Source organism: Ovis aries, chromosome 16 (assembly GCF_016772045.2).
Source record: "Ovis aries strain OAR_USU_Benz2616 breed Rambouillet chromosome 16, ARS-UI_Ramb_v3.0, whole genome shotgun sequence".
Lineage (NCBI taxonomy): Eukaryota > Metazoa > Chordata > Mammalia > Artiodactyla > Bovidae > Ovis > Ovis aries.
In genome coordinates, this window is record NC_056069.1 from 36,154,055 (window position 1) to 36,169,847 (window position 15,793).

The window sequence follows — 15,793 nt, forward strand, 5'->3', positions numbered from 1 at the left end:
AAGATCTCATTCAGCAAGCCCATCTCCATAATAACTAACAGCATCTGAGCCTGTTCTTGTCCTGTAGAGGTCATTCCCTGTCAATACGCTGCCTCGCTCTGCACAGGGATATTGATCGCTGCCATCATGAGCCCATTTCAATTGTCTCGATTTTTGAATCAAGTTCATCATAAATTAGACCACCTTATCCTCTGCCTAAAGTTAAAATGATGTGGCCAACTCCACAGCTTCCTGTAGCTCAGGCTTTCACTGAATTGTCTTAATGAAGCAGGAAGTCTTGGAAATGGTTTTTAAAATAAACATTTTCCAAAGGGCCATCTGAAACATTAACCGTGATCAGTGTTGTCAGTTACATTGCAGAGGGGTGGCCCAGGGGAGCAGATGATGGTTACTCTGAGTTTTTGCCTCTTTTTCATCATACCTAATGCTAAAGATTTTTTTTCCCAGGCACCTTTCCTGACAAGCAGGGAAGGAATAACTTATGCTTAAAAAATTTTTTAAATACCTCTTATCAAAAATAGGCACCGAATTAAGAAAGAGAGGAATTCTGGATTTCTAAGGTTCCACATGTCTGTGACTCCGCAGCTGAAGCTGCTACTGCAGATGTGCAGGGGCCAGGAGGCAATTTGTTCAGGAGGACGGCTGATGAGCCACGACCCTCTCCAGCCCCTTCCAGTCATTCCTTATCCAGGAAGAAGCCATTTGAAAGTACAAGGTGATATTCAAGGTGTCTTCTTCCTTTCTTGACTTGACAAATTGTTCTAAGTGAGTTGTTTAGGCTGTTTTGCATAATCATATGTAAATTGAATCAATTAAATACCCACCAAAGTTGTCTTGAGACACAGGATGTTCTTGCATAACCAGAGACACAAAAATATTTGTCCATTCCCCAAGGTGGGAGGTGTTACTGATGTGTAGGAATTCAACCTTAAGGACAAGAATGAACTGTACTTTTAAAGAACTCTTGAAACCTAAGGCAGTAAGCACTTTCCATCAGCCAGGAAAAATGATCAGCAGTTAAGGACAATGCGTGGCTTCCCTTGTGGCTCAGCTGGTAAAGAATCCGCCTGCAATGTGGAAGACCTGGGTTCAATCCCTGGATTGGGAAGAGCCCCTGGAGAAGAAAAAAGGCTACTCACTCCAGTATTCTGGCCTAGAGAATTCTAGGGTTGCAAAGAGTCAGGCACAACTAAGCGACTCACTTTCACTTCATGACTGTAACATCTCACAAAGAACTCTTTCTAGAGATGACAGTCTAGCAATATGAATTGTGATTGAATACAGCCCGCAATTTCCTTTAAAACAACAACAAAGACTAACCAATTTCCTGCTGCAGGGCACTGTTGAACAAAGCACCCTAGTGAGTTTCAAAAGAGAATTCTTGAAATGTAGGAACAAGAAGGGTATGTGCATTAGATCAGCAGGCCTCCAGCTGGAAGGTAAAAACTCCCATGGGAGGAACACAGTCAGAAGAGGGAAACATAAACAAATAAGAAAAACACCTGCACCTCCAACTGCAGGCTCTGAGGGATTCACAGAGATCCTGCCACATTCTATGGGAACAGTCAATCTGCTGAGTTGACGAACAGTACAAACTAGGTCAGAGGGAAAGTTTTGATAACCCAGAACCAAGTCCACAGACACGAGCAAGCCGTTTAGAAGCACTCAGTTACTCCACGCCACTGAAATCAGTCATCTCACAGCCTTTTTGAGCACACTGGTCAGGGAAGGGTCCTTGCAATCACTGGTGATTCTCTGTCGGCTTCTTTATATGAAGAATGGTAAGAGCCGTGCTAAATAACTAGTTGCCATCAAAGAAATAATGCAAGAGGAAAGTTACTGATTGATTGATAATCGATCAGTGATATTTAAGGTGACATCATGTCACACCATGATTATGTGACAGTTATGCATTTATTCGCATGTGAGCATGTATAATAATGCCAGTGTGTTCACTCAAGGCTGGTGAGGAAGTTGGTGTCCCTTTGAAACCCTCTTAATCTAATGGAAATGACTTGGAAATGACCTGGTAAGCTTCTGCCAATAGAACATTTGTGGGAAACAGGGCAGATGAATAATGATTTAACGTTTCTAAGTGAATGTGGCTGTGATACACCCCATTTCCAATGGCCAAAGAGAAAAAGAAAAAAATGTGAGGCCACCAAGGATATTTCTGTTCATTACATTTCTACTGCATGCATGCTACGTCACTTCAGTCTTGTCTGCTCTCTGCAACCCCATGGACTGTAGCCCAACACGCTCCTCTGTCCATGGGATTTCCCAGGCAAGAATACTGCAGTGGGTTGTCATTTCCTTCTCCAGGGGACCTTCCTGACCCAGGGATCAAACCTGTGTCTCTTAAGTCTTGTGCGTTGGTAGGCGGGTTCTTTAGCACTAGCTCCACCTGGTAAATCCCTACTTTTTCAACTAGTTGTTATGTATTTGCCAAGTGCTCACCAAGTGATGCTCTGAGCAAGGGACTGATTGACAGTTTATAAAGTTTCTGCTGATTGTGTTGCATGATCTCAGGTGGAGAGGAAGACAGTTTACCCCAGTCTGAGGCCAGCCCATTTTCCATAGTTTGAAGCAGAGATTCGCTACCTGCTAGGCAGTTATTTGAGAAAAGGAAACCTTGCCACCAGGAGAGCATGATCTCTAGGAAGCACATCATCTGTATTAATCAGGACAGTTTTCAGAAAAGACAACTGTATACAGAAGACAGGAAGAGAGCCAACTGGTTGAAGACAAACCTTTCTTCCAAGTGGCTACTGAAGGGAGGAGAGCCCCTGACAGTCTCAGCCCTTACCTGAGAACACCAGTCCCAGAGCCACAGTCAAAGCGGAACTCCACATGGCCCCCTGCCATGTTGATGGACAGGAAGTCTTTGCTGCCCGTGTCATAGCTGTACAGGAGCACGCCATCTTCCGAATCCGGCCGAAATGTGATCTCAAATTCCATGAAGGAAAGGTAATGCCGGGGCTCCAGAGGCCAGGGGGTTGCAGCATAGGACCTCAGAGACTCTCTGAACTGAGGAATGGTCAAGGTGAAAGCTGAAAAAGCAAGTGTGTGGGTCAGAAACCCCCTCGTGCTGGAACTAGCCATCTTCTTTTCCTTCTGGGTATAGAACTCAAGGATGTTTCCCAGCTGCTCCGAAGAGAAGTGGGTGGTGTAGCTGAACTCTGGCCCGTGGAATGCGGTTGGGAATAGTACACAGCATTCCAGGTCTGGCCCCTATAGCTTCCTTCCATCCTCCACTCGCTCTTTCTCACCTACTGGCTGGATGTGGGAATCAGTAGAGGATTCCAAGATCCTAGCAGGGCCACTAGAAGGCATCCCTGAATGACCAGAGCCATCCCTCTCCCAGTGACCTGCAGCGATGTGAGCAAGGACCAACCTTTAGTATGTGAGGCTCAGAAATACGAAGATGGAATAGAACAGCTCTTCCTTACTCTGACTCACAACACCCTCTTCGAGGTGACAAGAGATTTGAAATTATACAGTGTTAAAAAAAAAACCTTCTCTCTAGGATGATAGTGTCTTAGGGCCAAATCTGAATCATTGGTAGAAAAGATAAAACTTTTTCATCCCTGCTTGATTTTTTGCAAAATCTTTTTAAAATTTCCATTATTATTGTGTGTACTTGTGTGTGCATGCGTGTTTGCATGCATGTATAGACATATATGTATATATTAATAATCAATACAGTGTTGAGAGGTAGAACAACTGAGCAGAACAGGACAAAGAAAAAGAAACATCATAGAGTTAATGTTTCTGTGTATGGCTCTCCACACTGTGAGATATTCTAAGGAGCCTGAGCTGTGAATGCTTCAAACTCTGACACAAACCACGCAAATATAAGCTTTTCAGAGTTATTTGAGGGCCAAGAGGAGCTCACCAAAGCATCAGCCCAGAAACATCATAAAATGAACTTGTCTTTCCGCCAGTTTGCCACTTTGACATCTGAAGACACTTCCACCAGGTTCGAAAAAAAGATTCTCCCATCCCGCTCAACAAAGCAACGTTAATCCCATTAAAATATGTGGAACCTTGCTAAATATGCATTGATGCAAAATTACACCAATGTGAATTAACGAGGCAGACAGAAACCGCCATCAATTTGCATCTTTCTCACCATCTTCACAGTGTCGACCTCGAAAGCCCAGGGGACAGAGGCAAATGTAGGAATCGGCTTTGCTCGCCGTGCAGGTGCCACCATTGATGCATGAGGCTTCATCACAGATTCCACTGCTGCACTCCCCTAAAAACAGAGCGGGAATTACAAAGCTGATTCATCAAGCGAACCTGTCCGAGACTGGCCAGACCGACCACTTGCAATTCTGAACAAATACAGCTCATGCCCTTGTCCTGTTGATCAGCTCCTCTGCACAACTGCAAACCAGCTTTCAGGAGATGTGGACCCCTCCCTTCATTTTAATCTGATTTTGGTTTATTCTTTATGAGAAGCCACACAGATGCTTTAAAACAGGGTGGACAAAGTAAATCAAATAATAAACTACCGGGCAATTTTATGAACCCTGACAGGGATGATGGAGCCGTTTCTGCTGTAATTCACCTCGCTCTTGTTCCCACAAGAGTGTGTTTCCATGCCTCCAATGTCAGCAGAGGCTTTATGTTAAAAAGCCTTCTCATTTATGTGGCCTCAATTACCTTAAGTGCTGCCCGCCTTGTTGGCTGAACGCAGAGGTGAGCAAGATAAGCACAGAGGGAGGTAAGGAGCCTTGTCGAAGCTTATTAACTGCCCGGCTTGTCAACTCCTCTGACAGGAGCAGAGAGGGAGCAGGGGTCAGCAGGGGGTTCCAGAATCCTTATTTCTCAGCCCCAAGTTACAGTCTCATGAGGGACAGGAAGGTGACCGGAAGTAAAAAGTTCTGAAAGGTTCCACATCAGATGGCTTAGTTCTCTTTGCAAATACACATTGGAGACACCCATAAAAGGTACTCTTGGTCATTTTCAAGTGTAGTCAGCCAGATGAAATGAAAACAAGCTGACTTTTCCTGGGTTGCTTGCTTCTGCTTCTCTGCTCTTCCTTTTCTCCTTGTGTATAAGAAAGAACTTAGGCAGATGGGTCACAACCTGGCCCAGAATAACATAGGTGAGTCCGAAGCACATTTCTCAGGATGAAAGAAAATGCGGTGCATCTGTGGTCAAGCCGTGAGCAGTCCAGCTCGGCATCCCACTGTCTCTGATGCGATGGAGCCTGGAGCTCTCCCCCCGCCCTCATCCCGCCTCCTATCATCACCACCCCCCTGCCGCCGACTTCGCGAGATGAAGAGCCCTGGTGTCATGATTGTGTCATCTCAGCAGGATGAGTCTCTTATCCTTTTCTCATCAGTCATCTGTGTTGGTTGAACTGATCCACTCTTTTCTTCTCCCAAAGCCTCCTCAGGAGGAGGGGGAAGGCTTGGCACACTGTGTACCCAGGAGAGGAGACCAACTTCAGGACCTGATAACACAATTTCATTACAGCCCTTCCAGATGGCGCGCCTCTCCAGCCAGGTGGGAAGTCCAGCTGGGGGTGGGAGGAGGGCACTGCAAGTTCAGACAGAAGTGATCGTGGGTCTTTTTCTTCAGCCATAGCCCTGAGAACATCTCCAGCATCCACAGAGAGGCTGACTTGGCTTTAGGGAGCCAAACTCTCACAGGTCCTCCAGCTCCACCCATCTCCTTGGGCTGGGAGTCTTTCTCAGAGAAGTGCTGGTGCCACAGGAAGAAGTGGGGTCCTTGGTTTATCTTAGATATACATGGAAACAATTATTTTACACATTTGCTTTGTAACTATTTTTTATGGGTGGGAGTTGACAGGGAGGGGGCTCGAAAGCCAGCCAGAGATATTTACTTGATGAAAGCAGTGTTTCAGCAAGACTGTGCTGGCAATGGTATGCATGATGGATTGTGAGCAATGAGGGTGGGGAAGGGGAGAAATGCCCACAGGGAGGTAAACCATGGCTGGAGAGGCTGATGGCAGAGGAAACGGAGAGAAAGGGAACAATCAAAGAGGTACAGGGCAAGGAGGAGTAGCCAGCTCATTCTGGAGGCTGAAGGTGGAGGAAGATTCCAGCATAACCTCAAGGCTTCTAGCTTGGAAGATGGAAAGGAGAGAGGCAAGAGGAAAGAAATAAGGGAGGCTGGGAACAGGACTGGGCTTCTGAGGAGCGGAGGAGAAGCTGTCTTTTGTTCACTTCAAACATAAGGTGATGGTGGAAGTGTCTGCTGCTGGGCACCAGGGCAAGAAGAGATCCTGCACACAGGTGAGGGCTGGTGGGACAGCAGCCACTTGGGGGTGAGCCTGAAACCAAGAACAGATGGGCTCTTTGACAGAAGACAGGATGGAAGGGCCCCTGGAACTCCCACAGCACCAGGGAAGGGAGAGGAGCCAGCAGAGAAGACAAAGTGAGAACAAAGGACCCAGAGGATCCAGACAAGGTGGGTTCCCAGAAGCTCAGGGAGGTATTACTGCAGGTATTTCAAAATCTCATTTATGCTCATCACTCCTTTGAAAGCATGGTAGTTATTGCACCCACCATTGAAGAATCATGTCTTTAATGCTTTATAAAGAATCATACAGGGACTTGACTGGTGGTTCAGTGGTTAAGAATCCATCTGCCAATCCAGGGTACATGGGTTTGATCCCTGGTCTGGGAATATCCCACATGCCAGGGAGCGACTAAGTCCATGACCCACAACAACTGAGCCTGTGCATCCTGGAGCCTGTGCTCCACAACAAGAGAAGCCACCGCAATGAGAAGGCCGTGCAAGACACCTAGAGAGTTGCCCCCATTCACCGCAACTAGAGAAAGCTCGCACGTAGCAACAGAGACCCAGGGCAGCCAAAAATACATAAAATTTTAAAATCTCTTTAAAAGTGCTCTTTACAAAAAGAAACACACAGCACTATACTAACGAAACTTATTATATAGTTTTATTCCAATATAGAATTGTTTCTTATCAGGCATACTATTTTCTGCATTTGAAAACATCCTTCTGAGAAGAGTCCCATGGACTTTACCAGACTGCCAAAGGGGTCGTGACACACGAAAGGTTAAGAAACCTTGGGTTGTTGAGAAGTAACAATCCTGGCACCAAGGTCCCAGGAATATAGGGAAGGATGGGTGCAGAGCGGAGATGACCAGGTTAGTTTTAGAGAGAACTCTCAACTCTGAGAGCATGAGGAAGGAGCTGCAAGATCATGCGTATAGGCACCAACACATAGAGTAACTGACACCGACGCCTACTATACGGCTGTTGTGTGGGCTTATGCAAGACAGTGAAGGGAGGGGCAGGAGAGAGATGAGGTCCTGTGGAGGACAGAGAGGGCAGAATGGAACACACTAAGCAGACGTGGACAGCGAGCAGCCTCCCTGCCCCTCGTCTCCCACCCAGCCCGAAAACGAGGCTTGTCTATTTCCTCTCCTAAAGATCTGACAAGCCGGTCACTCCTCACACCCTCGATCAAAACCCGTCATCTCTGATCTGAACTGCTATACAGCCTCCCAGCTGGCCTACGTGCACCCCCATGAAGGAAGACCCCTTTCAATAAGCTGTCTGTAGTCAGAGGGTCTTTCCAAAACACAAATTAGATCATGAGACCCACACCCCCACAAACACATTCCCACTGGGACAGACCATTTCCTCAGCCTGGAACGCACTTCCCTCTCATCTCTGCTTTCTAACTCCTACTCTTGCTTGAGATATCAACTTCACATTACATCTTCAGAAATGCTTTCCTTGACCCCCACCCCATAAATCCCCCTGTAATACATTAGCATCGCACTTTCCCTTTGTAGCACTGACTCCAAATTGTAATTTCACATTTCTTGAGTGATGATTATTTGATTAATTTGGTCCCTCCTCATGGCAGGTACAGGCTTCCCAGTTGGTGCCAGTGGTAAAAAAAACCTGCCTGCCAGTGCAGAAGGCATAAGAGACACGGGTTTGATCCCTGGGTCGGGAACATCTCCTGGATGAGGAAACGGCAACCCACTCCAGTATTCTTGCCTGGAGAATCCCATGGACAGAGGAGCCTGGCAGGCTACAGTCCATAGGGTTGCAGAGTTGGACACAACTGAAGCAACTTAGCGCACGCACACACACACACGCACGCACACACACACACACACACACACACACGCACATGTGCATGGCAAGTACAGGAGGAATGAGCTGGGATCCTGTCTTGTTCACTCCTTTATCCTAAGCACCTAGAGTGTGACCAGCACTAAGCAGGAGCTTAAGTATTTATTGAGTGGAAAAAAGAGTAAGAGGGTGATAAGCCATCGTGTGACCCATGGCCCCTGCAGACTTCATGAATCTCAAATAATCTGGGGAGTTGGCTGCATGACATGGCAGGGTGTGGGGATCCAAGATGGGATTGGAAAAAGTGAGTGGTGGTGGTTTAGGTTGGAGATTTGGGGTGGAAATAATAAAAGAAAACACTGGGCCAAAGTTTGCAAAATTCTGCTGAGATTGCTGACTATTTTAAAATGTGAGTTCAGAGAGAGTCCACTAACTGGAAAAAATTTAACAAAGGCGATGAGGTGGGATGGGTTGAGTAATGAAAGGCCCCCTGGAAATGGGTTTAGTTGGGGGGCGGTAGAGGTGGGACAGAGAAAACATTGAGGTTGAAGACAGCAATGCCAAGTTAGACATCAGAGGGAGGAGCCATGACTTGCAACTGTCCTCACCCTCTTCCAGAAGCCTGCATCTCCACCAGCAATTACCGCTGTTTACAAGAGCCCAGTCTCCACTGTGCTGAGACCACCTTAACTTATAGGAACTTGGGCTTCAACAGAACACACTCAAAGGGAACCAAATATGGAGGGTAAGAAAGGATAGCCAGCCCTGTTCTATCATAGAGAAAAAAAACTGGGAAGAAATGAAAAAAGGCCCAATGCCTGCCATTAAGGTTCATATAATAATAAGCCCATAGCTCTGCCCAGGGAGCCCAGAGCCTGCAAGGTGGATCCTCCTAGCTTATACACTCAGTGGAGAGGTTGGTACTGTAGAATTTAAAACATTGTCAGGAATTGGCCCTTGCTCAACTTTGCAACTTCTTAACTTCTTGTCAGAGGTTTCTATAGCCCTGAGATCGCCAGACCTGTCCTTCAGGGCTATTTCCCTAAAAGTTCAATGAAGAAAGAAGGACAACTTATACCCTGTGATTACTGTTATTAATAAACTGAAGCCACATTATTATTATTAATAATAATATTAACAACAGGAAACATTTACAACATATTTACTATGTGCGAAGCTTATTCTAAGTACTCTATATGCACCATGACTCATCTAGACAAGATACTCTTATAAGGTAGTTACGTTTATAGATGGGGCAAAACTATTCGTTGCTCAGCTGGAGAAAGTAACATAGGGAATAACAAGAGGAGAGTAATCTTTTTCTTTCAAGTAAACTCTACTGTTTGTAGTATCCGTGGTATCACCTTTGTGACCCCATGGACTGTAGCCCGTCAGGCTCCTCTGTCCATGGATTCTCCAGGCAAGAATACTGGAGTGGGTAGCCATTCCCTTTCCCAGGGTATCTTTCTGACCCAGCAATCAAACCTGGGTCTCCTATATTGCAGGCAGACTCTTTATCATCTGAGCCACCAGGGAATCCCAAAGATGGAGTATTGAGTCCCAAACCAGTTAGCTACCTGGATATGATCTACCAAATTCAGGCAACCTACCTTCAGAGTTCAGACCCTTCTACATCACAGGAGACTTCTGATGGGCCTGCTGGTTCCTACACTACCACAGTGGGTGCCGTTATAGTAGTTCTAGTTATTACTGTTGATTGTTTGCTTGACTAAGTGATCAGTTGAGGGGAAAAGTAACATAGGGAATAATAAGAAGGAAGTAATCTTTTCCTTTCCAAGTAAACTTGATACAATGGTATCACCTTTAGGAGTGAGAAAAGTAGAAGGAAGCAATTTGAAGCCAGTTCAGGAGGCTTTGATCTGGCAGATGTGGTTAAGAGGGCAGACACTGAGCCAGAATTGCTGAGGTCACCATTCATCAGCTTTACCATCTATTAGCTGTGTGACCTTAGGCAAGTTACTTTACTATTCTGAAGCACCAGCTCCCATCTGTAAACACTGAGGCTAATCATAGCACCTACTGAAGGAATTTTGAGGTTGTTACAGTCATTCAGTCATGTCCAACTCTTTGTGACCCCATGGACTGCAGCACACCAGGCTTCCCTGTCCTTCACCATTTCCCAGAGTTGCTCAAACTCAGATCCATTGAGTCGGTGATGCCATCCAACCATTTCATCCTCTGTTGTCCCTTTTTCCTCCTGCCTTCAGTCTTTCCCAGCATCAGGGTCCTCTCTAATGAATCAGCTTTTTCCATCAGGTGGCCAAAGTACTGGAGCTTCAGCTTCAGCATCAGTCCTTCCATTGAATATTCAAGACTGATTTCCTTTAGGATGGACTGGTTTAATCTCGTTGCAGTCCAAGGGACTCTCAAGAGTCTTCTCCAACACCACAGTTCCAAAGCATTAATTCTTTGGTGCTCAGCCTTCTTGATGGTCCAACTCTCATATCTGTAGATTACTACTGGAAAAACCATATCTTTGATTATATGGACCTTTGTTGGCAAAGTAATGTCTCTCCTTTTTAATATGCTGTCAAGGTTTGTTACAGCTTTTATTTTGAGGAGAATAAAGTTATTCCAAATGGTGGCTATAAGTAGCACGTGCTCAGCTAATCAGCTATAAAACAGGAAACAAAATAAACCAACTGTACCTGGAGTTATGAGTACCAAATAGCTCTGATCCAGGAATGGAGAGAGGGTGGAATAGGATCATACATGGAGAAGCATGTGTGCATGCGTGCTTAGTGGCTCAGGTGTGTCCAACTCTTTGTGACCCAATAGACTACAGCCTGCCAGGCTCCTCTATCCATGGAATTCTCCAGCAAGAATACTGGAGTGGGTTGCCATGCCCTCCTCCAGCGGATCTTCCCAACCCAGGGATTGAACCCAGGTCTCCTGCACTGCAGGCGGATTCTTTACCAGCTGGGCCACCAGGGAAGCCCACGTGGTAAAGCAAATGTAGCCAAATGTGACAGTAGAACCTAGGTGGCAGGTGTGTGATACTCACCATGCATTAAGAACACCTTGAAGATGGAGAACAGGGAGGCCCAAGAAAAGGACTTGCCATACCTTGCCACGAGAATGTCATATGAGGGTGTGATGCTCAGAGCTGTGGCACCATCTTGGGACTATGAGTGAGGAACAAGAGAACCACAGACACACCAACCCAGAGATCTGACATTACTGAGTCACTACGAGGGACTGAGCCATGTCCTCCCCAAATTCATAGGTTGAAGCCCTAACTCCCAATGGGACTGTATCTGGAGACACCACCTTTTGGAAGGTAGTTAAGGTTAGATGAAGTCATGTGAGTGAGCCCTATTCCAATCTGACTGATGGGGAGTCAAGCACAGACGGAAGGCCACATGCAGACACCATGAGAAGATGGCCATCAACAAGCCAAGGAGGGAGGCCTCAGGAGAAACCAAACCTGTCAACACATTGATGCTGAATTTCCAGCCTCCAGAACAGTGAGAAGATGAATTTCTGTTGTCTAAATCACCTAGTCTGTGGTGTTTTGTTACAGTGGCCCCGACTAAAATAGTCACTGAACTAACCAACCTTAAAATTATCTATCAGCTGCCTTCAGTTATGGAATAAACGTCCTCATTGCTTTAAAAGCAATCTTAGGTTCTTCAACAAATGGTTCTGGAATAACTGGGCAATCACACACAAAAAAAATGAATCTAGACACAGTCCTTACAAACGTCACAAAAATTAACTCAAATGGATCACAGACCTAAATGTAAACATTAAATTATAAAACTCACAGAAGACAACATGGGTGAAAACCTAGATGTCCTTGGGTAAGGTGATGACTTTTTAGATGTAACACCAAAGGCACAATCTGTGAAAGAAATAATTGATAAGATAAACTTCATTAAAATTAAAAACTTCTTCTCTCTGAAAGACAATGTCAAGGGACGGAGAAGGCAAACCAGACTGGAAGAAAATATGTGCAAAAAAAGCATCTGATGAAGAACTGTATCCAAAATATATAAAGAACTCTTAAAACTCAGTAATAAAATAAACAACCCAATTAAAAACGGACCAATCATTAAAGTGTATACAAATAGTAATACTGGAGAGAGTGTGGAGAAAAGGGAACCCTCCTTCACTACTGGTGGGAATGTGAATTGGTGCAGTTACTATGGAAAACAGTATAGAGGTTCTTCAAAAAACTGAAAATAGAGCTACCATATGACTGAGTAATCCCACTCTTGGGCATATATCTGGACAAAACTATAATCCAAAAAGATACATGAATTCCTCTGTTCATAGCAGCACCATTTACAAAAGCTAAGACATAGAAAAACCCAAAATGTCCAAAGGCAGATGAATAGATAAAGAAGATGTAGTATGCATATATACAGTGGAATACTGCTCAGTCATAAAAGGAATGGAGTTCGGTCATCTGAAGCAACATGGATGGACCTAGAGATTATCATACCAAGTGAAGTGAGTCAGACCGAGAAAGACAAATACCATATGATATCACTTATATGTGGATTCTAAGACACAAAACAATGAACTTATCTAGAAAACAGAAGCAGATTCACAGACACACAGCACAGACTTGTGGCTGCCAAGGGGGAGAGGGGTGGGAGAGGGATGGATTGGGAGTCTGGGATTAACAAATGCAAATTATTGTATATATACATAACAAAATCACCTTGCTGCACACCAGAAACACTCTGATGGGGGATGCTGATATTGGGAGAAGGGGATATACACGTGTGGGGACAAAGGGCATATAGGAAATCTCTGCACCTTCCTGTCAATTGTGCTGTGAACCTTAAACTACTCAATCAGGTCTTAATTTTAAAAAAATAGAAAAAAAATCCACACACCTAGTTCTGCCCTATTTTGGGTAAATTCTTCAACTTTTACAAGCCCCAGTGCCTTCTTGTATAAAATAAACGTAGTAATAATTTCTGCTTCCTAGAGTCAGTGTGAGGAGTAAATGCTGCTGCTGTCGCTTCAGCCGTGTCTGACTCTGTGCGATCCCATAGATGGCAGCCAACCAGGCCCGTCCGTCCCTAGGATTCTCCAGGCAATAACACTGGAGTTGGTTGCCACTTCCTTCTCCAATGAGGAGTAAATGAGAGGGCTACAATAAGGTGTTTGGCACAGTGGTCAAAATCAGAATGTGACTTCTTTTAGAAGCAGACGGTATACAAAAGATCTTTCCACGAATGTTTCTCCACTGGACTGGATGAAGAAGGGTAGGAGGACTCAACTGTCGTTGCCTCGTCGTATTGGACCAGACTGCATTTCAGGAAGGAGGCCAAGACGGCAGCAGGACGCAACCGAGGGTTCGGAGCACCCGTGGTCTTATTTACCACGTCCTGGTGTTCAGATTCAAAGTCATCAGGTCTGCAGGGCACCAGCCTCACTCGTCAGCTCGCCTCCCTCCTGAAGTTCTGTATTAACCATCCGTGACCCAAAGCAGAAAAGCAACGTGCAGGAGCATACCTCCCACTTTCAACCACTTACCCACATCGGCCCCGCTGAGCGCTTTCCCCAGCGGCCAGGGCCTCAGGTCCAATCTCTTCCCGTTAACAGTGAGTGCCTGCACACAGCCTTGAAAGCCTCGGTTTGTCCCTGTTGCTCTCACCAACCAGTAAGCACTGGGAGCGCCACCAAGATAGAGAGGTGTCCGGAAGGTAATCTTACTGTACTGGCCCTTTAAGAAAGATGGAAACCATAACTCACTAAACAAAGTCAAAAGGTAAAACACACCAGATGAGGGACATGATTAAGATGCAATACAGTGCCAGTATGATGATCTCTAGGTCCATCTGTGTTGCTGCAGATGACAGAACTTCATTCATTTTATGGCTGAGTAGTATTCCATACAGAGAAGGCAATGGCACCCCACTCCAGTACTCTTGCCTGGAAAATCCCATGAACGGAGGAGCCTCGTAGGCTGCAGTCCATGGGGTTGCTAAGAATCGGACACGACTGAGCGACTTCACTTTCACTTTTCACTTTCATGCACTGGAGAAGGCAATGGCAACCCACTCCAGTATTCTTGCCTGGAAAATCCCATGGACGGAGGAGCCTGGTGGGCTGGCATCTATGGGGTCGCACAGAGTCAGACACGACTGAAGCGACTTAGCAGCAGTATTCCATACAACCACATGGAACCACCACACAGTCCATGGAATTCTCCAGGCCAGAATACTACAGGGTAGACTTTCCCTTTTCCAGGGGATCTTCCCAATCCAGTGATCGAGCCCAGGTCTCTGGCACTGCAGGCAGATTCTTTACTAGCAGAACCAACAGGGAAGCTATATATTACCACACCTTCTTTATCTATTCATCATATATATATGGGTGTATATGGATATCCATACATCCAATTTATGGATTTTATTCCACCCATATTTATCTTTAAGTCATTGTCCTACTGGAAAATCAAACCCACAGTTAGCACTGGAAACTCAGAGAGCTGTGTTTTGAGAAGGGATGACTTTGGAATGCCTCTAAGGGAAACGAAGGTCAGTCAAAGCCAAGAGCAAGCCAACAGGCAGTGTATCGTGCTGGGCATCCAAAACAAACTTTCTCTTTCCAGTCCTGACACCAATTTACTGTGTATCTTGGATGGGCCATAGGACTATTCTGTGTCTCAAAAGGTGATAATACTAATTTTGTGTATACATGGGCTAACATTTATCCTTTTACTATCCCAGTCACCTTTATACTATGTCCTGCAAGAGGCATTTGTGAGAGAGAGGGAAATTGCCAAGACTGAGTTGCAAAATATTTTGAAATTTGCTCATGGATACGTTTTTTTAAAGTCTTATTACAGCTAAGTAGGGACATTTCCAATCTTAGACTAAACCACAGTCTGAATTGTAGGTTTTTGAGGTTGTAAAATACAGAGTTGAACATGAAGTGGGACAAAATTAAAGTGCTCTTGGTTATTTGTTTTTTATTGCAGAAATATCTCATTTGTTTGGATTAAAGGGTATAGAGAAGGGCTGGGTAAAGGCATGCTGCCAGTAGTTATAAAATTTCCAGAATGTAAACCACTGAAATGTAATCTTTACCCTTCATACTTTTGTTATCAATAAGTAAAACATCTATTCATTGCTTTATCTCTTCTAATGACTAGGTAAGAATCATTTATAAATAGTGTACTAAATGTGAGCTAGGCAGCTTCGAAGTACTTACAGTGGATTTTAAAGGTTAATTATTTACATTTTTTGCTAGGTGAATTGAGTGCCTGGTTGGCTTATTTCATCAAGATCTTCAGGATTTACTTCTTTTAGATCTCATCCTCACCTCATCCCATCCCTCTGACCCATTCCCTGATCCAGGACCACAGCAGGAGCCCAACAGCTAAATCCTTTTCTTTTTTTCTGGAGCATTAAGTGCGCCATAGGGGTGAATTGCTCCTCTGAGGCTCCCTTCACAACATCCCAGACAATAGTCTTTGAGCCTAGCCTTTATCTTCCTCTAATGATGGTTACCTTTGGGTCTCTGAAGCCTGTATTGCCTGCCTATGGAAAGAACTGGTGGTACTAGAATTTGCATTCCCTCAGCATAGCTCTTTACAGGTTTTCATGGGTGATTAAGTGTGAAAGGCCAGCCCCCTTGCTTTGGGTTGGCACTACTCTGAGGTACAACTGACACTCCAGAGCTCCCCTGTAGGGTCAGGCTAATGCCAGATCCT

General features: G+C 45.1%; 1 protein-coding gene across 1 annotated transcript in view; it reads right to left on the reverse strand.

Annotated features, from left to right (window-relative positions):
• Window positions 1–15,793, reverse strand: part of EGFLAM (EGF like, fibronectin type III and laminin G domains) — a 189,197-nt gene that overhangs the window by 33,867 nt on the left and 139,537 nt on the right. The window contains exons 13-15 of the mRNA XM_004017034.5: window positions 13,609–13,798; window positions 4,133–4,258; window positions 2,807–3,050 (exon numbers count right to left, since the gene is read on the reverse strand). Of these exons, the coding sequence (XP_004017083.3) occupies window positions 2,807–3,050; window positions 4,133–4,258; window positions 13,609–13,798 (560 nt within the window). The remainder of the gene's footprint in view (window positions 1–2,806; window positions 3,051–4,132; window positions 4,259–13,608; window positions 13,799–15,793) is intronic.